The following is a 24406-nucleotide window of genomic DNA, read 5'->3' as shown; positions in this document are numbered from 1 at the left end:
TCTCATAAGTAATCAACTGAAATTACATCTACGAATGGGAATTTTTTTTTTTTTTTAGTGGAAGGGAAATGGAAGGAAGAGATAAATGGAGAAGGGTCAGAGACTGGTGGACATGGCACATAAAGCTATGCATTCAGTACATGAATTTGGTCACTTTTTCTTGTGTACTTTACTAAACCTATAATAAAAGACCTTCCTAAACCTATTCATCAAAGAAAATTTGATTAAACATTCATCTTCAAGTCTCATAAATATATGTAATTCTAATTATAAAGTCTCTAAATTTGCACATTTTCATAAATTAACATAATACACGAACTCATGGAAGACTCTTGTCAACACTTATTTTTTCATAGGTCTGCCATAAATATTCCACGAAGCCACAATCAAAGGTACTGTAACTTTTGAAATTTATCCAAGTTTTAAAGCAATTTCATAAAAACATAAAGAGAATCAGTCTTGTTTTTACGTTCTTTTTGCTTTTTGTGTCATTTGTTTGAAAAACACTAGAAGCAGACATAAGGTTTCCTATATATCATCCAAGAACTTGGTGTTCTGATTTTAGCTTCCAGTTTTCTTCTGTAACTGCATCTGCTCTTGCAGAGAGATCTTTAAGTATATGTTGGGGTCCCAGCTCTTGATTATTACATCATGTTTTTCCCTGCAGTTACACCTGATTTTCAGCATCAACTACACTCAAGGCAGCATTCATCATCTTGGGCAATAAACTTTTAGACCTTGGATGCAAAATTTTTGGTGAATGATCTTCTGTGTGAGGCACCAGAAACAGGTGGAATCAGGAGGAAGCCTCAGGCTGGGACACCTGGACAAACTGATCTAGTTTTGTCTTTTCTTTTTCCGGTTTAAAAAATTCCAATCATTGTAATTTAGGACAAGAATTTATTTTACCATACAAAATTACTTTTATCCAAAAACATTCTCCAAAATATATCTTCATATATTTTTATATCTCTTTTTTCTACTAGCAGGTTCTTTTCTTTCTTTTCCCTTTTCCTGTTTTAAAAACATTTTTGAAACATTCTTACAAAATTTTTTAGTTTAGACAAATAACTCCTTTTAAAACTAAGATAAAATACTTTCAATTTGGTTTTGTATAGTCTTCTTTATCAAAGTATTGCTTACCTCTTTGAATTCTTTGCATATAGAATTATACAAGTTCATTAGAATGTTAACTCTTAGTAAAATTGTATTTTAATGAAGACCCAGGAAGAACACAATCATAAACTGTTTTGTTATATATCAACAATTTATGAAAAAATATTTACTAGGTCCAAATATATTATTTTTTAATAGACTTTAAGAAGCCAGGAATACTTGAACTTATATTTAGTAATTGATGTTTCTGTACTTTAATTTATTTATAAATGACTCAATGTTTTATCTGTCTATATTTATAACCACTTATCCCTTTATATTTATCTCATTTACCCATTTTATAATTACACATAACATGGAGTACATTGTGACACATACACACAGGTAACCTAACTCAGTCAATTTAACTCCCCAGTACCACCCCTCTCCCTCCCCCAGTTCACCTCCTCTCAATCTACTGGTCTCTCTTCTACTTTTCTGAAATTTCCTCTACCCACTCTTTTCCCATTTTTTCCTCTCTAGCTTCCACATATGAGAGAAAACATATGGCCCTTGACTCTCTGATTCTGGCTTATTTTGTTTAACATGATGCTCTCCAAATCCATCCATATTCCTGCAAATAACATAATTTTATTCTTCAACCATTTATCCACTGATGGACTCCTAGGCTTATTACATAACTTAGCTAGTTGTGAATTGCCCTCTTATAAGCATGGGTACACACTTATCACTATAGTATGCTAACTTTAATTATTTTGGATAAATACTGAGGAGTGGTATAACTGGGTCACACAGTGGTTCCATCTGTTGTGAGAAAACTCCACACTGATTTCCAAAGTTGTACTAATTTACATCCTCACCAACAGTGTATAAGTGTTGCTTTTCCTGGACATCCTTAACAGTATTTATCATTATTTATATTATTGATGATTAACTTGAGTGAGGTGAAATCTTAGTGTAGTTTTGATTTGTATTTCCCTGGTTGCTAAAGATGTTGAACATTTTTTCCACATATTTATTGGCCATTTCTATGGCTTCTTTTAAGAAGTTTAGTTCATTTGTCCATTTGTTGATTGGGTTGTTGTGTTGGCAGTAAGTTTCTGAGATCTTTATGTATTCTTGGTATTAATCCTCCGTCAGAAGAGTAGCTGGCAAGGATTTTTCTCCCATTCTGGGGGCTCTCTCTTAGTTCACTTGTTTCCTTTCCTGTCATAAGATTGTTTGTTTTTAATGGGATGCCATGCACATATTGATTCTTGGTTTTATTTCTTGGGTTTTAGGAATCCTATTGAGGAAGTTGTCGCCTCTGCCTATATGTTGGACTTCTGCAGAACCCTTTGTTTTCTTCTAGAATTTGCAAAGTGTCTGGTCTAATTCCTAGGCCTTTAATCTATCTTGAGTTGACTTTTGCAAGGTGAAAGATAGGGATCAAGTTCATTCTTCTACATTTGGATTTACAGTTTTCCCAGCACCATTGGTTAAAAAAATAAAAAAAACTCTGTGTTTTATTCTCTGTTATGTTTTGGCACCTTTGTCAAGAATTAGAAAACTATGTTTGTCATGTAATTCATGTAGGTTCGTGTCTGTGTGTTTCTTCTACTCTGTGTAGGTTTGTCTCTGTGTTTTCTATTCTATTCCATTGATCTATGTGTCTGTTTTTATGCCCATACCATGAACAGCTATTTTTAAATTACCCAAGAAAGCCAAAACATCAGACAAGCATAATTAACATTTTAAGGGGTTTTTTTTTTGGTAAAGAATTCCAAAAAGTTATTGTACTAACAACATAGAAAGCAACAGACATTGAATCTTAAACATTTAACAGAGATAAATATAATCTTTATATTTAGCAACTGAGGCAAAAACATGTTAATGACTTTAAAGAAATCTTTACTTTTATCTTACCAAACTTAAATTAACTCATTTGTCAAAGTTAGGTGAACTAAAGGCATTCAGGCTAATGTAACAGCTTGAATTTATATGAATGTTCATTTATTCTTAGATCTATTTAAATGGCATTTCTTGGATTTTTTTATCATGTAAATATATCTTATAACATGTACCTGAAGGTAGCACACATAAACATACCCACATAATCCAAGATCATATAATCTTTCTGCTAAAAATTTTGTCTAAAGCAGCATATTATAACAAAACAAATTCAATTTATAAAAAGAAATTTGAATCCAAATTACATTTATGACAACATGAAACAATCTAAGAACTCCTAAACTAATAAGTCTTATGTAAGCCTTAGAACTAAATTTTTAGTCAAAGTTATTTGTATTTTTTAGGCTATGCTGTTCTAAAAAGCATCCTTGTTTTGGTTAATTGCCATAAAATTGAACATAAGAGCTATCCGCCCATCTTTTCAACTTCTAACAATAGAGTCTAGCTGGAATATGGTTCTGTAACTTGTAGAATCATATTCTGGCCTCTAAGGAGATGCTAAGTAATTTGCAGAGACAATAGGAATGATGGCTTGAGGACATCTTGGGGATTTGCAAGACCACACCTATTGCAGACTAAAGAATGTGGAAAGGAAATTTTGTTTGAGAAGAGATCCTGGGGGTACCCTGCTTGCAAGAGGAGGGGGGCTAGGAATTTGTTTCATTGTGTTCAGCTGCCCAGGCATTCAGAAGCTGTTGCAGCCGTGATCCAGGGAGCCCAGCATCTGCAGGGGCTGGTGGAAGACCTTGGCATTATCCCTGTGGTGCTGAATCAGTAGGAATTTGGGATGCAGGAGTTAAGAGGCATAGAGGCTTCCACAGAGATTTCAAAGGAAGGCTTGGGAGACCAGGCAAAATGTAGCAAAGTTAGAGTCCCTGTGGGCTGCTCCTGAGACAGTGATGTGTGGGACTGTGAAGGTGAAGCCATAATTAGAATAGAGACCCCAGGAATTAAGAGATGTCAGTAACATGGTCTGGCTACTGAGGGAGGCTGCTAGCTTCAGAGAAAGCCAAGATAAGAGAGAGGCCATTAAGGCTGCAACTGACAAGGTCAACAGAGTAGGGCTGTTAAAGTCCTTCAGAGGGCCCATCTCACCACCGTGTATTCTAGATGCTGCATGTGGAGTTTTCCACTTGCCTGCCTGGGTTTTTGTCATGTTTGGGTTCTCTTTCTTCTTTCTGTGCCCCTTTTCCTCCATTTGGGAATGGGAATGTTTACTTTGTGATGTGGTATATTGGATATATGTGACTTGCTCTTGACCATCACAGGAACTCACAGCCAAGAGTTTGCCTAGAGTCTAAGATGAAATATTAGACTTGAACTTTTGGGCAATACTGAAACTGTTAAAACTACAGAGATTCTTGGAGGTGGATTTTGCATAATGAAATGGACACGAGATTTTAGGAGCCAGGAACAGCTTATTATGGTTTGTACATGAGGTGTCTCCCAAATCTCCTGTGGTAAATGCAGGGACGTTCAAAGGTAAAATTATTAAAAAACTGTGATCTAATCAGTCCATCCTAGTTTAGATGTACTCAGTAGTAACTGTACAGTTGAGGCATGTCTAGAGAATATAGGTCACTAGAGACATGCCCTAGAAGAATTTATCTTTCTTGTGGCCCTTTCTCCACCCCGTTTTCTCACCACAATGAATGAATTAACACCATTACACACTTCCACCATGATGTTCTGCCTCATCTTGGGCCCAGAGCCATGGAGTCAGCCCACCGTAAACTAAAGCTGCAAAACTCTGAGCTATAATAAACTTCTTCCGCTAAGTTGTGCTTGTTAGGTATTTTAGTCACAGCAATGAAAGTCTGACTAACATAATGGGCATTCCACAAACTTATCTTCAGTTTATCCTACAATAATGGCCAAAGGTGCATTTTATTATTATTTTACAGCTGAAGATACACTGAGGTTTCTAAAGTAACTTTAAGGGATGGCCCCATCATTCAAATTCATTTCTATTCTAAACAAAAGTCTTGGTTTTATTTTCCATGTTAGTGTTTTTAAAAATATACATGGCAATGTTTCAGTGAATTATAAAATATAGTAAGTTTTAAAAAGGAAGAGAATAAAAGTATCAGAATGAATTACGTGTGGAAAGTGTAGGTATATGTTCTGCATATGAGTGTGTGCACATGTTTACACTCATTTAGGCATTTAAAATTAAAAGAAATTCATTTTCTGGGTCCAGGCAAAGAAAGATGATAACCTTGCTCTGTTCCAAGTGGCGTGGGATGTGGATAATAACATAGAACCAGAAAATGTAACCCAATGGTTCCATCAGAGAACATATCTAGTTCAATCATGAGTGAAAACAGAAAGACAAGACTTTAGGAACCCCAAAGCTAGGACTCAGGAGACATAGTTAGACTATCTCCCCAAATTGCACACCATTTAGACAACATTCAAATTTTTCTTGAAAATGTTTGATGATCTGAACAAAAACATTTCTAGTGAGCCAATGAAGTTTTTTATTTAAAAAAAGTATGTGTGATTGAATTTTAAATATACACATTTTAATGTGGAACTCAAAAAAATCAAACAAATTTAAGATTTTTAATTTAAAGTTAATTTAAAAGTTGAATTTTTGGATATTCTTTAGAAAGATACTGAACCAACTCTCAGTCTTTAAGAGAGACCATTGTACTTTCTTATGAGGGAAGTAGAGAAGGCTTGTTCAGCAGCAGGGAAGGGAGAATGAAGCCCACACCAGGTGCCAGGTGTGTTCAGTTGCTCAGGATGAGTGTCACGTGATTCTAATCCTCACACTGGGCTCCCTCAGCTGTTGACTAAGGATCCTGTTACACAGGGAAGTGAGTTTTACCTTACATAAAGCTCCATCATGATGCTGTTTCCTGTAAGTGACTTTCTCCAGCTTCTGAATGTGGAGGCTTCCAAAGGCCACACCAAGCCTGGGACAAAGGTCCCCATGAAGTCTTGCTGGGTGGACGAAGTGGGACCAAGAGAGACTGGATGACTTGCTGGAGTCTCACACAGGTTCCTCACTCATGATCAGTGCTAGTTATGAGTGTCCCCTCTGCAACCACCTGGGGACAGTTTCTAGCGTCATACTGCAGAGGAGCACATGGAAGGTGAGGAGGGTTGATCACTCTCCTGCTCACACTCTGTGAGTGTTCAGTTGTTTGAACTCCTCTGTTTCCAGGTGAGGGCTTCTCTACTCCAGTGTGGAACCCTCCCTCCCTCTATGCTTCTTTCTGAGGATGTGTTTTATATTTCCCCAGAATCCTGTAACCACCTAAAGGTGGGAAGGGAAGGAGATGGGAAACATCAAGTTCATGAGTTCCTTTCTCTGCCAGCTTTTTATGTTTTCAAAGGAAGAAAGAATTAATAAAAGTGTCCCTGACTTTACATTGACAATAAAAAAATGAGTGAATTTAGGACTAGAAAAATACATAGAGATTGTGTGTGTGTGTGTGTGTGTGTGTGTGTGTGTGTGTGTGTGTGTTTACCTCTATAAGAAAACGGGCTGGTCTTGAAAGGAATTTAATCCATAAAAATTCCAATGTAAATTAAAGCAGTTATGAGTCTGAGCCTGTTTCATTAGGAGAGAAAAAGAAGACTTATTTTTCCAGATGAATTTCATGATTGATTTTTCTATTTCTATGAAGAATGTCACTGGGATTTTGATTGGAATTGCATTAAATCTGTATTGTGCTTTTGGTAGTATGGTCATTTTGACAATATTAATTCTGCCTATCCAGGAACAAGGGAGATCTTTCTATCTTCTAAGGTCTTCTTTAATTTCTTTCTTTAGTGTTCTGTAGTTTTCATTGCAGGGGTCTTTTACCTTTTTCATTAAGATGATTCCCAAGTTAAAAAAAAAAAAAAAAAGATGATTCCCAAGTATTTTATTTTTTTTGAGGCTACTGTAAATGGTGTGGTTTTCCTAATTTCTCTTTCAGAGGATTTGTCACTGATGAACAGAAATGCCTTTAATTTATGGGTGCTGATTTTATATCTTGCTCCTTTGCTGAATTCATTTGTTAGTTTTAGAAGTTTTCTGGTGGAATTTTTGAGTCTTCTAGGTATAGAATCATGTTGTCGGCAGATAGTGATAGTTTGAGTTATTCTTTTCCTATTCATATCCTTTTAATTTCTTTTGTCTGTCTAATTGCTCTGGCTAGAGTTTTAAGAACTATGTTAAATAGAAATTTTGAAAGAGGGCATCCCTGTCTTGTTCCAGTTTTTAGAGGAATGCTTTCAATTTTTCTCCATTTAGAATGATGTTGGCCTTGGCCTTAGCATAGATAACTTTTCATAAATTCCAACTCCTTCTTTGGGAGAGATGTAAATTTGGGAAGGTTTTTCAAATTCTGAGCTCAAACCCTCTTCTTAAAATAAAGAGAAATAGATACTTTCTTTGAAGACTGTTGAGAAAATGTTAAATGAGATAATGGACATAAAATTCCTAAAAGTGTTTCAATAAATGGGAATTTCTTCCTGTCTGAAGGTCTGAGTGTGGGTGAGAAGTTACACATGTTGGGTACCACATGAGTCCTCCCTCTTCCATATATCTCTCTGTCCAACTTTCTATCTATAAATCCATTTGTAATCTAGCTCTGATAGGAATGAGATATGTATTTGGACTTTTCTCCAATAGGCCAAATAAGGACTCCATTATTATTATTATTATTATTATTATTATTATTATTATTATAATCTCCTGTGCAGAGAGGTCAATGATATTCACTAATCAGTCAAACTTTTAGAAAAAAATTATCAGTGAAGGCGCAGGGAGGTCTGGCACATCACAAACACAGCTTGGCTTGGTACCAGGACTGCACCAGATTTCTGATTCCCAACACTTATACTGTGCTCTCAATGGGCCTTCATCCTCAGCCAGGATCTCCATGGCTGCTGACCCCTACTTGAGGTGCTCTGAACCTTTCCTGCTCCAGGTCCTGTTGCATGGTTTCCATCCTTGTGTGGAAACCCACTGTTTCTCTCTCTAGTTAGTCTTAACTCTTGGGATGGTCTCCTTGAACGCTCAATGAAAGTGATCACTTGTCTCCATTGTTCCTTAACTGGAAACAGACTTTTTGCTGGTCCTTTTATAATTCCTTATTTATGATTTATGTTTTCTTTTTTTAAAAAAAGAGTTTCACTAAGCTTCCTAACACTCATTGAGTAGTTTCCACCTGTCAACCAATAATGAAGGCTGATAGGGACACTAGCCTAATTTGGTGACCTAAAAGGGGCTTAAAACTAATCATTACCACAGGTTGGTGGACACCTGGCATAGTAAAATGTACCCTGCAGTGATTTCCCTTTATGGGTTCCTAGGATTTCCAACCAAGGGTCATGATTGGAAATCCTAACCAAGCTAGTCAGAGCCTGAGGAAGGCTGCCAGGATAAGAGAACCAAGGACCCTTCCCCTTCTGCCCAGGTGAGTCCTACCTGCTAAGATAGCCTCTCAATTTTCAGGTGCAGTGGACACTATACCCCTCAAATGTCTATCCGCTTCCCCTTCAAATTAGGATTTCATCTTATCTTTGAGAAAATCTCATTCTCAGTACCGACTTACAATGTGATTTTGACAGCTCCAAAATCTGGATACAGAAAAGAGGATCTCACTGAAACTGTTGGTCTCTTATAACTTTCTCCACCAATATTAACACTTATCCCAGTGCACTGATGACACTTACATTCTAATTTACAATGATATTATAATTCTATCTCAGTGATTTTAGAGTTTTTTTTTTTTTTAATTGCACATGGGCTCCAGTGATTATCTAGTTTTCTGAGTTTTAGTGCCTGAGAAGTCCAGTGAGTCTTGACCAAGGTTGATTTTGGCCTTTATCCTAGATGGCATGCAGCAATGTCCGGAGACAGTTTGGGTTATCAGCATTTGAGAATCAGGAAGTTACAGCATCAATTGAGTAGAGGTTTAGTCTGAGTCTAAATATACTGCAATAAACAGACCCCCAAGAATTACCCGATCCATAAGGGTAGTTGTGCCAAAGCCAAGAATCCCTGCTTTAGTCATTTTCTAGGTTTGTCATAAATGATTGAATACCAGAGAGAAAATGTGACTTGTCACCTACCTAATGAGTGGCAAAGAATGAACTAGAATTTACCTCTCCTGACATTCAGACTACTTCATTCTTATTAAAATAAATACTAAATTTGAATACATACGTATATGCGTATTTGTGTCTTCAATAAATTGTGACGGCTCAGAGAGCAGAGAGTTGCCGTGGCATTTTAGCAAGCATTCTCACATGGTTGTATTACAGTATCGCTTGGAATGCTTCAATAGGGGTGCAAGATATTTATAGAAATGTTTGAGTGCTGCCGCAGTCTGGCTGGGCACAAATCATGAGCCACTCAAGCTGGAACAAACTTTATTTCCAAACTTCACCAGCACACTCCTGGGGAACTCTCCCGAACGCCACCCACGCGGCTCCTCCAGGAACACACCACACACCAACCAGAACTCCCTCCACCGGAACTTCACCAACCAACTCGAACTCTCCAGGAATCCCGCGAGAGCTCAACCAGAACTCAACAGGAACTCTGCGAGAACTCAAAAGTACCGGCAAAATGCTAGGCGCCATCCCAACTCAGCTGTGGCTCTCAACAGAGTGCACAGGTGTCTATAGTTTCTCCCTTTGATCTTTCTTCATGTAAAGGAGTGCTACAGAGGCATTAAATAATAGAACTGTGACATGGCATCAGCCAGTCTAGATTATCAGAAACAATTTTCTACAGATCAAACAGAACTAATAAAGAAGTGAGCCTGCCCTACTGAGGGTACATAGGACCGAGGAAGAGAAACTTGGAAGAACAGGCGTATGTTGAATTTGGCAAAGGGCAGAGATTAACAGATACTCCTTAACCTGAGACTACAAGAGTTCACAAGGAGATAATTACTGTGCTTAATGTTGTGAAGTTATAAATCCAGGTCATTCTTCTGTATAAATCCAAACGTTCTTACAGATTTTGATTCACCTGCAAGTTCTAGAACTATTGTGTGCCATATCGTGTAGTGGTTGGATTGTGTCTGGTAGGACTGGGCGGCTTCTTTCTCAAAAGGAGGTAGAGGTTTGAGAAGTAATTGAATTCCTGGAACTACACAGATGAATGTCACTTTCACTGGTCCATTAGGGATTTCAAGTCTGTGATCTTGACAAATTCCAATCCACAGCCATGTTATCACTACTCCTACAGAGACAGCAACTTTAGCATGAACTCCTCAGCTCCCTCTGGCACTGGTCATGTGCTCAGAATGTCTCTGTGCAAGGCACTGGGAACTGCCCTTTTGAAGAAACTTCCTGTGGGATGACCATGAATTAGATGAAGGTCTATGACAGATGAAAAACCTCTATTAACCCAGCAGGTAAGGACGTCTGCATACAGCAAGCAGATGGCCTGCTGGAAAACTTTTCATATCACATGGCCGAGTCAAATAGAGTACACCCAGTTAAAAGTGAATTGGGGGCAAATAGCTAACTAAAAAATAAACTTTTTTTTTAATTAGAAATAAAATAGCTCTCCAAGACAAGAAGAAAATTTTGTTATTCAATTACCCCAAATGATAACCATTTTCCTATTCACACTTGAGAATTTCAAATGTATATTTCTAAACCGGACTCTTTAATAAACTCTCTGACAGATGTTATAGAACAATTCTTGGAAAAGTAAAACAATCCACAAAAATCTCTATTTTTTTTGTTTCCAAATTGTTTTGAGTTGTACTTTTTCTTGTTTTCTTTTTGTTTAATTTTTATTTATTTTAATTAGTTCTACATGATAATAGAATGTGTTTATGCACTTTGATATGTCATATATAGATGGGATATGATTTCGTATTTTTCTGAGTGTACACGTTGTAGAATCACAGTGGTCATACAGTCACATAAACACATAAAGGAAAAATGAATGTTTCCTTCTACTATCCTTCCCATCCCCACGTCCCCTTCTCTCCCCTGCTTCACTGCCCTCTACCTAATCTAAGGTAACTCTCTTCTTCTATAGTGCCCCCCCATTGTGAATTAGCATCTTCATTACAGAAAACATTCACCCTTTGTGTTTTTTTTTATATTTTTACTTTTTATTAGGATTTTAATTCCAAGAAAGAGACATGTTAGAAGAAGATTAGAAATCTGATTTCATATTAGATCCTGATGAAGGGAATAAGTTTAAATTAAGTCTTCTCCAAGGAGTTTTATTATTTGATTATCATACATAATTTGAAAACATCATTATATTCTTAATAGAAGCCAAGATCAACATTTAGGTGAAGCACTTCATTATTGCAAAACTTTAGAAATTTGGTATGCTGGTCTTGGTCAATGCCAGCTTTCTTAAAATTTGAAAATCTTCCTCGCTTCTTCTAACTTTTTCTCATCAGTGGGAGGCTTCCTCTGGCTGCCAGGCTGCAGGAATTTCTTCACACTGGGGAGGTTACTGATTCTGGTTTTCAGGGCCTGCAACACAAAAATCATAGTCTTAGGGAGGGGTCCAAAGTCTAAACCAACTATTAGCACAACCCCGGGGAATCTGCACCTCTTCTAGACAAAGACAAACCAAGTCCCTCCATCAGCAACATTAGAAACAGATATCTAATAATAAAGAAGATTAGAGGGAGGAAACAGCTCAATGGCATATTTTTGAAAGGTATGTTTTAAGACTATTCAGTTTACAGTCTCCACTGCCTTCTTAGACCTGAATCCTATAGATTCATTTTTCTTTCTCAAAGAAGAGCAACATGTCGCTCAGATATCAACAGAGACAAGTATCCAAAACAATTAAGACATGGGGAAATTGAGTTGGAAGTGAAGAGAAAATATTAAAGTTTAACCTGGGGCAAGTGTCAACCAATTTTCACACTGAGAGACAAAAGTTAGGATTGTTAAGAAATGGGAAACTAGATGAGGTGGGAAACTGTGGCGTGAGAAACACAGTGTCTAAGAGTCAGAACCAAAGGCAGGGGATCGGTGAAAGACACCTGCTCAGATGGACTCACTATGCAAAGACAAGGGCACACCTGGGATAAAGGAATCCCAGAGGAATCAGGAACAGAGCCCACAAGGAACAGGAGACCAGAGAGAGAGACAGAGTGGGACAGGGGGAGAGGGAGGGAGCGAGTGCATTGGGCCCTGGGTTATCACAATAAAAGGCAAAATATTTTTCTTGGGTAGCATTCACCACTCAGATTTCCTGAGATATATTCCAAAATTCTCTCTCTCTTTTTTTTTCCTTTGAGGCACTGGAGATTGAACTCAAGGACACTCTACCACTAAGCTACACCCCCATCCTGTTTTATTTTAGTTTGAGACAGGATCTCCATAAGTTGCACAGGCTGGCCTAGAACTTCCTCAGTCTCCTGAGTAGCTGGGATTACAAGTAGGTACCACCAAACCCAACTAACAAGATGTTTTTCATGCTTCAAATCCAGGGTTTAGAAGTTCACTCTGGAGGCCAAGGGGAGGAGTTGAAGGCCTTGAGAAGGCTGGAGGTTGGAACCTCACCAACTCAAAGGTTCAAATAATGAGATTCGTGAAAGGAGATGTAGGGCTGCCTCTCTGAGGACTTGAGGTAGATCACCTTCAGCAGAGGGAAGTTGGCCAGAAGGCTGGAGTCCACCTCTTCCACATAGTAGAGCAGTTCAGTGAGGTGAATATCAGCCCTGCTCAGCTTGTTGCCAACAAGGTAGTCTTGTCCATGGCTCTTCAATACCTGCAGAATACAAGGAGTGAGATTGTGAATACACGCACAGCTAGCTGGTACCTCGAGTTGTCCCAAGCTTCTCAGCCCAAATCAACCCCTCCTACCTCCTGGACAGGTGTGGAGCTGTAGATCTTTCTTCAGGCCCCCTGACTCATGAGAGACAGTGCAAAGTGGGGCTCTGTTCCCTCCTCTGTTAAAGCCCAGGGGACCTTCATTCTCATCCCCACATCCCTGTGTCATTCATACCTCCCAATAGGACCTGCATCTTCTGCATCCACCAAGGGCTGACCGTGTTCCTGTCTGCCCCACACCCCACAGGGTGAAGCCCTGAGATCTGAGAGTGTCCCTCCCCTGCCTGGATCTTCCACACATGCCACAGGCTTAACATGTTTCTATCTGCTCCACACTCTAAAAGGATGCAGCCCTGAAGTTTCAGGATGTGTCTGACCTTCTACTCTCTCTCTCCCATGTCCTATGGTACTGGCTCCACCTTCATGGAAGCACCCTCCCCCAGGGAGATACAATCTTAGAGTTTGTGTTTTTCCTCTTGTCTGCTCTCATCACTTTTTTTGTTCTCTCTCTGGGATCTGAAGTAAACCTGGGTGAACTTGAATTCATTACCTCCTTTGCAAAATCAGCTGTAACTCCTATCATACACTATGGTAAAAATCTACATGAGGAATTCCCTAGGGGTGAACTGTACTGATATCTGCAAATCCCTTTGTAATGCATGAAAAATAATATGTTTAACTGATGGAGAGAGTTTAGGGAGATAGGCACATATGATGAAGTCAACATCATAGAACGTTAATTCTGCTATCTACGTGGAACTATACATTCATTAGACACTTACTTCAACTTTTCTGGATGTATGAAATTGGCATAACAAAATGTATCAGAAATATGTGGTATTTATTGAAACATTCTATCAATGTGAAAATCATAGAGTATAAAAAGGAAACACACACTTGCCATCACCACTTAAATATGAACCACTGTTAAATGTTTTGGTAAATGCCCTCCAGACTCTCAGTGTGTCTGTGTGTGTGTGTGTGTGTGTGTGTGTGTGTGTGTGTGTGTGTGTGAATGCTAGTTCTACAATTCATTTGTTTGATAACTATATCGTTTGTAATCATTTTTTGTTCTTAATTGTTACCAAGCATCAGTTACACTAGTTTTGTCCTTGAAATGTCCTCAATTTACCTTCAGAGGGAAATCTTAATCCAGCTAGGCACTATGTAATGATGGACTTTCATTTCCTTACTTTGCATGGCTTTCCCCTCAAGTCTGAAATCCAGGTCCCCAAATCCTATAAAATGATTTTTTATACCATCTCTTCATCTGTCTCTTACTGTCCATCTTCTGCCACTATCCTTGTTTAGAGACTTCTCATCCATCCTTGGAACTCTCCCAAATTCCTCTGATGAGCCAGTATCACATCTCCCTATTCACACGGGGTGCCAGAGTATTCTGCAATGCATCCTTTTCACCAGGTTGCTCTGGAATTAAAGCCCCAGATGTTCTGCAGCATCTAGTCAACCTCTACTGTGGTTCAGAGTCTTCTACAGCCCAATTGCTGTGACCATGACATTCCATCAAATATTGAATTATAGATTGGGGCCTAATAAATTAAACTTTTGCTGAAAAATGATAACTTTGGTATAACTACACAAGGCATCTTCACAGTCCATTTTTCATAAAATGCCTTGCAAGTCAGGGCATTGCTCTGGTGTTCAAGAAGCCTCTCTGGAAGTGAAAATCAATGTCTACAAATGCCCAGTTCTGTTTTTCTCTTGTCCACTGAACCCAGTGCCCCAAACTGATCAGATTCACTCACTTTTTCAAAGGCAGGGAGGTAACGATTCTTTGTTCTGTCTTTGATCAAGGCTATCTTGGCATCTTTTTGATCAGCAGGAGACAATGGCAGAAGCATGATCATTTCATTCAAATCTGCCACACCCTCTGTATACATATCAATCCTGAAAGACAAAAACATCCAACAGTCAACGTTTCTTTAGATGTTAATGTTTAAAAACTTCAGAGTGTAGAGCTTCAGACTGTTGCCAAATAATTCCCGTCCTGTGGGTGCTTTTTATGTGCTAGTCATTATGTGATGATTTTACTATGTGTCAACATTTATTTCTTAGAACAATCTATTGGGGTACCTATATATCTAAATTTTTGTTCTACTCATCAAAGCATCAGTGGCTTGACCAGGGTCACTAATCAGAGACAACATAGTGGAATCCTACATTTAACTGCAGATAATGCATATAGGGTTTACTTTCTCTGTTGTGGTTTGTTCCATGAAAAAATGGCTAATGTCCCACCTTTGAGTAAGTCAAAGCAGGGGCCCTTACTCAGCTTCTCAAATACACTCCTGCTCCTCTCTCATCCTGTTACATAGCCCAAGCTCATTTTCCTGTTCAAGGTTAGAAGTTCTCCCATTTATTTCTCATGAAACACTTTTCCACAATTTTTTCACATGCTGTTTCCCCACCCTGGGCTTCTTTCCATTCCCCAGGACTCCACCTAAAATATCCCTTTATTTATTTGGTGCAATATTTTATTCAGTTGCAACTAATACATATCCTAGGAGACCTTTATTTCTGCTATTTCAAACTGGACTTTTTACAATTCTTTTGAAGTAATGGCTTTCTTGTCACATTCACACACTATAATTGTTACCCCTTTAAAGCATAGTATTTAGCAGGTTTTAGGATATTCATAGAATTATGGAAACATTAACATTCTCTAATTGCAGAACATTTCAATCACTCCAACTCCCCCTCCTCGCAATCCTGTGCTTTGGTAGTGAGTCCCCTCCCCCACTCCTTACTGCCCCAGGCAACTGCCAATCTATTTTCTGCCTCTATGGATTTTAATGTGAATATTTTATATAAATGGATCACAGAATATAAGGCCTCTTTGGGGTGTGGTTTCTTTTACATAATGCTTTCAGAGTTTACCCATGTTGTAGATGCAACAGGAATTCATCTCTTCTCATGGTCAAATACTATTCCATTGTATAGCTATAGCACATTTTATTCCCCATTCATCCTTTGTTAGATATTTGAAATGTTATCACTTTTTAAAATTTATGAATAATGCTGCAAGAACATTTGTATATGAATATTAGTAAAAAATGTATTTCCATTTTTTATGGATATACACCTCATACTAGAATGGCTGGGTCATTGATAATTCTGTAATTCTTTGGAGGACCCCACAGTTTCATAAACAATTTTGTTTTTAATCAAGCAGCTATATCACAACAGGGAGGAAAATCTCACCCCAGCTTTAATGGTGCAGAATCAGCTTAGCTGCATTAGTTCTTCATGAAACACTTGAGGAAACCCTGTTATCTTAGGTACCAGCCTCTACTCACTTTCCATGGAGCTGACCCATCCATAACATAAGCTGGTAATTTAGGTTCCTGGTCATCGTTATTATAATTTCTGGAAATTAGGAATCAGTCCTTTGGATCCTTCCCTCCCCAGGACTCCTCTTGACACCATCAAACATGATAGTCTTTGTCCTATGCTGTTAGCTGGAGTCTAACCTCTAGGACTGAGCACCTAGAATCATGATTCTACTATCCTCATGACTTCATGGTTTATCAGTGTTTAAAACTCTGCCCCTGTGCTGAGTCTGAGAACATCATCCTCTGTTATAATGACACTCATTGAACCTTCTCCAAGATTCCTCTTCCCTCATATCCATAGGACTCTGCCATATTGTATTTGCCCAGCCCAGCCTGATGCCAGTCATGATCTGGCTGTCATGGTCCTGTTCACCTGAGAAAGAGCCTAAATCTTTCCCTTGCTATCTCTTGGTGTGAGAACAGAAAATACGCCATACAGGAGTCTCTCCTTCATGTCCTTCCCATAGAGGTTGTGTTTGGTGGCAATGTAGTTGAGAATGGCTCTGGACTGCACCAGCTTCATCCCGTCAATCTCCACCATGGGCACCTGCTGGAACATCAAACTCCCATCTTGTGGAAGGAGAAAAGGAAAAAGAGAATGAAATGTCTATGGGTCCCATTCATTCATGATGAGAAAATGTTCCTTGAAATCACTGAAGATACAAATGAAAAAAATATATATTGCCTGGTAACTTTTCAAGTAAAATAGCATTTTATTTTCAGCTTCCTATAGTCCTTTTTCCTCACCTATCCTTTTACTTTTTAGCTTATTTTATTTGTCTTTTATTCCCATCTAAATACAAACTAAGTGCCTGTGTGTGTGTGTGTGTGTGTGTGTGTGTGTGTTTAATACATTTTCATGGATATTTTAGGAAGGTTAGGAGGGGCTGTGGCAGGGCTGCCAGCCAGATGTCATTTTAAGTGGGAAGCTTCCAAATTAAGTTTCACGGTGTTCTTGACATTTAAGTTAGGTTCTGAGAATTTTTTATGCTGAGGTTCCTTTCTAGGCTCTTTCAAGTCTTCAGTTTTGCTGGGATATTGTGACAAGTCATAAATTAAAAAACATAAGGTAATTGCCTTATCTATTTCCCCTCCTGCCATCTAATGCATATCCCTGTGTGTGCTTGGATAAGAGGACACAGTAGGATCCTGAGCTCATTCTGGTGTACAAAGGATGAGAAAGCAAGGAGAGGGTACACACAAGGCCCGGGAATGATTCCTTAGCAATTCTCAGAGAGATTCAGCCCTTTTTAACCCTGTGAGAGTTGCCAGATCTTTTCAAGGAGTCCCACCCTTACATTTTACCCCGACTCTACCTCTCTACCATCCCTAGCTACCACCCCAGCATACATCATATCATTGCCTGGTATTTCAACCTTTTGCTGGACACCTTCATCAAGAACATTCAGATGGTCTTACCATTTTTTAACTTATCCAAATCTTCTGGAGATTCTATAAGCTTCTCTTCAAACTGGAAACAGAAAAGGTCAAGAAGTTCTTATCGTTCACTGTATAACTTCATAGCCTTTAAAACTTAATTAGTCCCTGTCCAGTAATTAATGTGGAGAGGTTAAAATTTCTTGAGTTTGGCAGTACACACAGAAGAGTCTGATCAGGACCACTTGGAACTTCAGATTAGCTCTACCAAGTAAAGGGCATGATTTTTAAAAAGGGATAGAAATGTAGTCCAGTGCTAAAACACCACCAAATTCAATCCCTAGTACCATATAAAAAGATAGATATGGTACTGAAGATCTATATCTATATCTGCCTAGAATGGCACTACAGTATTTTGAGGTTTTGTGCACTTGCTTCTTTATGAAATTAAGAAAGGATCAAGCTAAAAAGTCTCAGGCATTTATGAAGGAATTGAGAACGTGTAATCCCTTAGGACGGCAAGGGAGCACACTAAAAATTCCCTTCACAGAATGTGACCACACCCTTTAACCATCCTCTTCTGCTCCCACTCACAGAACAAAATCTCTCCCTGAGAGTGTTCACTTCCCTCCCAGGAAACCCCTTCTGCAGTTGCTGGGTCCCTCTGATCCGACTAAAAATTGTTTTTTCTAGTGATGCCACTGGGGGGAAGCAGTCAACACAGAGCCTTACCAGTTTTTCCTATTCAAAAGTTAGAAGGAATGGCCTTTTTTCTTTCTTTTTTTATTTGTTATTTTTAGATATACAGGACAGTAGACTGTATCTGACATATTATATATACAGAGTACAACTTCCCATTCTTGTGGTTGAACTTGATGTTCAGTTAACACTGGTCATGTATTCATATATGAACATAGGAAAGTTATGCCTGACTCATTATACGGTCTTTCCTATCCCCATTCCCCTCCTTTCCCTTCATTCCCCTTTGTATAATCCAGTGAACTTCTATTCTTCCCTCCTCCCACTTTATTCTGTGTTAGATCCACATATCAGAGAGAACATTGGCCTTTGGTTTCGGGGGGGACTAGCTTATTTCACATAGCATGATAGTCTCTAGTTCTATCCATTTACCGGCAAATGCCATAATTTCATTTTTCTTTATGGCTGAGTAATATTCCATTGTGTATATATACCACAATTTCTTTATCCATTCATCTGTTGAAGGTCACCTAGGTTGGTTCCATAGCTTAGCCACTGTGAATTGAGCTGCTATAAACATTGATGCGGTTGCAGCACTATAGTATGCTTTTTTAAGTCCTTTGGGTATATATGCTGAGGAGTGGGATAACTGGATCAAATGGTGGTTCCATTCCAGCAATGGCCTTTTAACCAGGTAAAATACTTGTTCCCACCCTTCATTTAAGACACAATTTGTCTGCATCCTCACATATATGCAGGCTGCCTGAAGACAGGAACTCTGTCTGCCTTGTTCACCCTGTGTCCTCAGGACCCAGCACAGAACCCGGCATTTCATGGGTGCTCAACAAAATAATTACTAAACAGATGTGTTCCACTGTTAAAGGCAGGTTGTTACTCTCTACTCCCTCCCACCTCTCATCTTTTAGTTTAATTACTTTTAGTTTCTTACACATTTTACCTTAATATTGTGTGAGTTTTGGGTACATATAAAAATACACATAAAACACAAGCATCTTCCTCATATCAGTCACCAGTTCCAGTAATTACCGACTCACGCTGATCCTATTTCCTCCCCGTGTCCATCCTCTCTCTCACTTTGGTCATGTGAAATAAGTCAGGTATCATGTGATCTCATCCTAAATACTTCAGGGTGTCTCTAAAACTAAGAACTATTTTAAAAAAATAACAATATCATACCTAAAATCACACAAAAAAACTCACTAAAAATTAACGATTTTAAAATTTCACTTGATACCTATTCAATATTCCAGTTTCTAATTGCGTCTGTCACAAACTATATTTTAAAGTTCTTTTAAATGCAAATGAATTTCACACACTGTGATTATTTGATGTCTCTGATTTCTTTTAAAAATATCTTTTAATACGATCAGAGTACATTATTTACATTATTCTATATAATTAAAATACATTGACAGAATATACTTTAATTGTTCATGTGGCCCTTTGCCAGGCAGATTTTTGTCATTTCCCTTTGGTCAGTCAGTCAATTTCTTTCATAATAATGGGACTTTTTTTATTTAAGGCAGACCATTCACAGGTTATCTAGTATGGAACTCTCCTGGCTTAGAAAAGTATGTTGATATGGTCAATTTTAGATCCAACATAAGGTAACCTAACTTAGAACCTACCTCCACTCCAGCTGCTGCCAAGAGCCACCGAATGGATTCCATTCTGCCCCGGGCATTGAAGTAATGAAGCACAGGCTTCCCCGCCATATTAGCAGTCTCTCTTGTTTCACTGAATATGAATGAATGAATGAGTGAGTACACAGAAGAAAGAGGTACTTTAATTTATGGCTAATAATCCAACAATACAAACAAAAATCTGCCTTCTACATGGAAGGGTTGCTGGAGTCCCAGGAAGATCTTCCTTGGTCCACTCCTGAAATTGCACCAAGCCACTCTCATATTGCTATTTGCCCTCATTTTGAGGATATGAACAGAGCAGGTTGGATCCTACACCTGAAGGACCTGACAGCCCGGAAGGAGGCCTCAAAAACCACAGGACACAGGACATAGTGTCTGGCAGGAAGAAGGGGACAGGAGCAAAGTAACTCTCCAGCTCTTTGGCTCCTGTGCTGCATTTATTCAAAAGCATTAAAATGAGGTTCAGTCTTCCCTGACTGCAGCTCAAACCTAAATTCTCCCCACAGGAAAAGGTGCTTATTTCTTTTTTATACTGCAATTCTGTTTTTCCACTACTGAACTTTCTTTTACAATCCAAGAAAGGAGTATTTATATCATGGGGAACATGTTTTGTTTCTCATTTTTATCCTCATTTAGTCCTCATAAAATTATTTCATATAGATTTTTATTATTCTAAGTTTGCAAAGAAGATATTTGTATCTATACAGGTTACTGATATGGTAAACCTGGCAGTCAAATACACATTTATGCCAGGTAAGCTGGCCTATAACTGTAATCCCAGTGACATGAGAGGCTAAGGCAAGAGGATGACAATTTGAGGCCAGCCTCAGCAACTTAGTGAGAGTCTGTCTCAAAATAAAAGAGGGCTAAGGAGGTGGCTCAGTGGTAAAGTGCATCTGGGTTCAATTGCCAAAACCCCAGTACCAAAAAAAAAAGTATATATATACTTTTATTCGTCAAGTACACTTTTATTGGTCCCCCAAACCTTGGAACTTCTCTAGATCAGCATTTTGCAAACTTTGGATCATGACTTCTTTGTGGGTTGTAAAATCAATACCATGGTTTTTCAGATAGTGTTTTAAAGTTTCATCATCATAGAAAATATCAGGGTGTGAGCCATATATGGCAACGGTCAATGTTTTATGGTGAAACCTTGATTTTATTTCCAGTTATCTTATGAGGTTGTATATGTAACTGTGCTCTGTATTGGTGTAAATGTAAGAGATAAACTTGGCTGGGACTAGCCAAAGATATTTTTTGCCTATCCCCAGCTTTTCTGCACTGTAGACATTTTAGGCTGGAAAATTCTTTGTTGCAGGAAACTATCCTGTGCATTGGAATTTATTTACTAAGCAGTATCCAAAAACATAGTTCTGTACTTCCCTCCACTGTCCAATCATGACAACCCCAAACATCTCTAGGCTTTACCATTTCTCCTCCAGGGCTGCAAAATCACCCCTGGCTGAGAAACACTGCTGTATCCCAAGCTGCTTGGGAGAATAGCTCAGAGAAGGGAGCCAGAAAGAGCAGGTCCCACAGTGGCCAGGCAAGTTCAGCCATGGGGTGAGGCAAGTTTCATCAGGACTGTGAATACAAAAGCCCAGAGTTCATTAAAAAGCAAAGATTCAATTGCCTTGGGTTAGCGGGAGACAATTTCAAATCTATTTTTAATTGCTAGACCTTTGGTCAGAAAACACTTTAAAATGTGCTTTGCAAGATTTTGTGGTTGTTCAGTTTTTAGCACATATATATTTATCTCTATGCAGTAGTTATTTTTTAAAAATATATTTTTCAAAACTTTATTTTATTTATTTATTTTGTATGAGGTTCTGAGGATCAAACCCAGTGCCTCACCCATGTTAGGCAAGTGCTCTACCACTGAGCTATCATGTGTGAAATTTGATTTTTCTATATGTCAAAATCATTTAAATGTGCCAGGGGAAATTTAGTGTAATCTTTTTCTTTCCTTCCTTCTTTTCTTTTTTTCTATCGCCTTCTTTCTGCTTTCCATGTAAATATATTGTTCTTCTTTAAGAGTTTCGTTCAAACTTTCGAACATTCACAGAAGAGTTTCCACATATCAAGCATGTTAAGCAGTGACAATGGTTGGAAGGAGCAAGATACTAATCTGCTTTGGTCCCTGCCCCATCTAGTCAGGACCACAGGCTTGAAGACACCTGACACAGCAGAATGCACCCTGCAAAATGTGTGGCTGTCCTTTATGGATTCCTGAGAATTGGACCTAAGACTCATCACTCAAGCAAGCCAGAGCAAGGGTAGAAGGATGCCAGGCTGAGATGAAGAGTCTGCCCTTTCTGCCTAGGTTAGTACCATCCAGCCGAAGCAGTACCAAACTCCCTGTGTGTCTGCCTTCCTACCCTTAGATTAGGGTTGTTCCTCATGGGTATATAAAAAAGCTGCTGATAACAATACTATAGAGTGTGTCCCCTTCATTACATTTTAATCTCTTCTCCCACAGAAGATTCTGGGTATTTGGGGTTGGTTTTTTTTTTTCCTCCATGAATTCTGGTTTGCCCTGCACAGGCCCCAACAGGCATGTGGCTTTTCACAAGGTCTGAGATTCTGAGGCTTTCTTATATAAAAAAATTCATTTTATTCTTTTTATGTTGACAATTATTTGGGGGTATTAGTGACTGTCACTTGTTACTTAGTGACTGTATGTGCCTCATGAAAACCAATTATAGCTTCACAGATACATCAAGCTCTCCCTTTAAGAAATCCCAAGTTGCAGATGTGGATGGGATCTGAGACATCAGTTAGCCCTTCCTCCAAACTGGTAATGAATACTTTGAACTCTAGAAAAGAGTGTGTGATTTTCCACTTAGCTAGTTAAGATAAAGTCTGGATTTTAACCTAGTTCTGATATTCAGAGTAGTTTCCTTCTGCTATAGCTTATTTTTGAATTTTCCCAGCCTGAAAAGGTTACCATTTTCTTCCTTCCAAGAACACACACTAAATTGTGAGCCCATGAAGCAGAGAAATTGTCACAGTCTTTTAGCACCATACATTGTGCCATGTTCGGTCCAAAATCTGTAGCTGTTATTCTGCTTTATAGCATTTCCTTTAGAGGAATCATTATTTAAGAATACACTTAGTATAGAGCAAAAGTATACTAAGCTAGGATCATTGTAATAAAATAACCAATTCTGGTTATAAAAACTGCCATTCTGACGTTTAAACAGAATAATTAAAGTGATGGAAGTTTCCTACCTAGTAGAAACAAAGAGGTTAAGTTCTTTGGTAGCATAGCCCAGGGGCATATTTAACTTGGCAAATAAAAGGTATTTCCAAATTCTCTTTTGGACTGGGAACATGACAGTTCAAAAGTTGAGCGTTGTTCTTTAGTTCCCCTAAGAAATAAAGCCAGGTCCACTTGCCTTACTGCCCCCTAAAGTCTGATACATTTAGATTCAATTGTGATTTTGAGAATTTAAGCTCGGCCCACCCTTTGGTTTCAGTAGCATTGATGGAGAGGAAGAGGAGGAGAAAGGACAAAGACAAAGAGAAGAAAAGGAAGAAGGAAGAGGAGAGGGAGCAGGTGATGGTGAGGCAGGAAAAAAAAGTTGATACTTGGTGCCCAATTACAATGCAATATATGAACAACAAACTCGTGAAGTCAGTTAGGAGATTGCCATTCAGATTCTCATTGGCAGTCACTGATTTCTGGTTTCCAAACTGGATATTCTACTTCAAGAGCCATACAACCACCTAGATATATTTTCTTTTCATTGTTCAAGTTGTGCTCCCATCATAATTGTGTATCAACTCCTATATGAGTCACACTAATACATTCTTTAAATGGAGAACACAACTTTAGTGTCAGCTCCTACATGCCGGCAGGCGCTAGGAAGCAAGCACTTTCAGATCACTGATAATGACACCATTTGCGCTTTTCTCCTAGCATCAAATTCTCTGTCCTTTTCTTCTGAATTCTTGGATATTATTTTTCCTTAAAGAACTAATAGACAACATTTCTTTTCCCCTGAGTATACAAAGAAAGCAATATAAGAACATAAAATGCTCACACAAAGTACCACATTTAAAAATGTTGTCCTAGTGAAGCAGAACATTCAGGAAGATTTTAAAAAGGGAGTACCAACCTGATTCAAGTGCAGGCTGCCTGGCTGCTGTGCTCCTCTAGGCAAGCTCTGAGTGGGTGTGTTAGCAGCTTTAATATGCTAACAACCCTTGCCCTCTGAACAGGGGTAGGGTCCAATGGGGAACAGCCACTCCCCTGGCTTTCATGTTTCCAGAATTTTATGCTAGATTAGAAAGAAAATGGCAAATTTTGTCCTTTAGAATTATCAATGTATGTGTTAACAAAGGATTTTAAGTCTGTCCTAGAAGGTCATGGTCACTGGACATCAGTTTTCTTAGGACACTACTTTCAAAAGATTTCATTAAATAGACTGTAAAGTTTAGGGCAGATTAAAAAAAAAGAATAAAAAA

The 24406-nt window shown here is 38.5% G+C and overlaps 1 protein-coding gene and 1 pseudogene across 1 annotated transcript; both read right to left on the bottom strand.

The window, feature by feature from the left end:
• Positions 1-433: 433 nt before the first annotated feature.
• Positions 434-715, bottom strand: LOC113191208 (short coiled-coil protein B pseudogene; annotated as a pseudogene).
• A 10541-nt stretch (positions 716-11256) lies between these two features.
• LOC144256578 (glutathione S-transferase A1-like) lies at positions 11257-24118 on the bottom strand. The gene is made up of 7 exons (XM_077801834.1): positions 24058-24118; positions 19919-20027; positions 17613-17664; positions 16631-16763; positions 14607-14748; positions 12647-12778; positions 11257-11526 (listed from the first exon to the last, which is right to left on the bottom strand). The coding sequence occupies exons 2-7, from the start codon at positions 20003-20005 to the stop codon at positions 11404-11406; spliced, it is 669 nt and encodes a 222-aa protein (XP_077657960.1). The 5' UTR covers positions 20006-20027; positions 24058-24118; the 3' UTR covers positions 11257-11403.
• Between the last annotated feature and the right edge of the window lie 288 nt (positions 24119-24406).

This window comes from Urocitellus parryii, chromosome 8, assembly GCF_045843805.1.
Source record: "Urocitellus parryii isolate mUroPar1 chromosome 8, mUroPar1.hap1, whole genome shotgun sequence".
Classification (NCBI taxonomy): Eukaryota; Metazoa; Chordata; class Mammalia; order Rodentia; family Sciuridae; genus Urocitellus; species Urocitellus parryii.
The sequence above is the reverse complement of the archived record's forward strand: the minus strand, read 5'-3'. Positions and strand labels throughout refer to the sequence as shown.

Excerpts from the sequence above, each read along its gene's own strand:
- LOC144256578 (XM_077801834.1), bottom strand. The coding sequence starts at position 20,005 with ATGGCGGGGAAGCCTGTGCTTCATTACTTCAATGCCCGGGGCAGAATG. Across the intron at positions 16,764-17,612 it reads TTTGGATAAGTTAAAAAATG|ATGGGAGTTTGATGTTCCAG; the intron begins GTAAGACCATCT and ends TCCTTCCACAAG. Across the intron at positions 12,779-14,606 it reads ACCTCCCTGCCTTTGAAAAA|GTATTGAAGAGCCATGGACA; the intron begins GTGAGTGAATCT and ends TGTATTCTGCAG.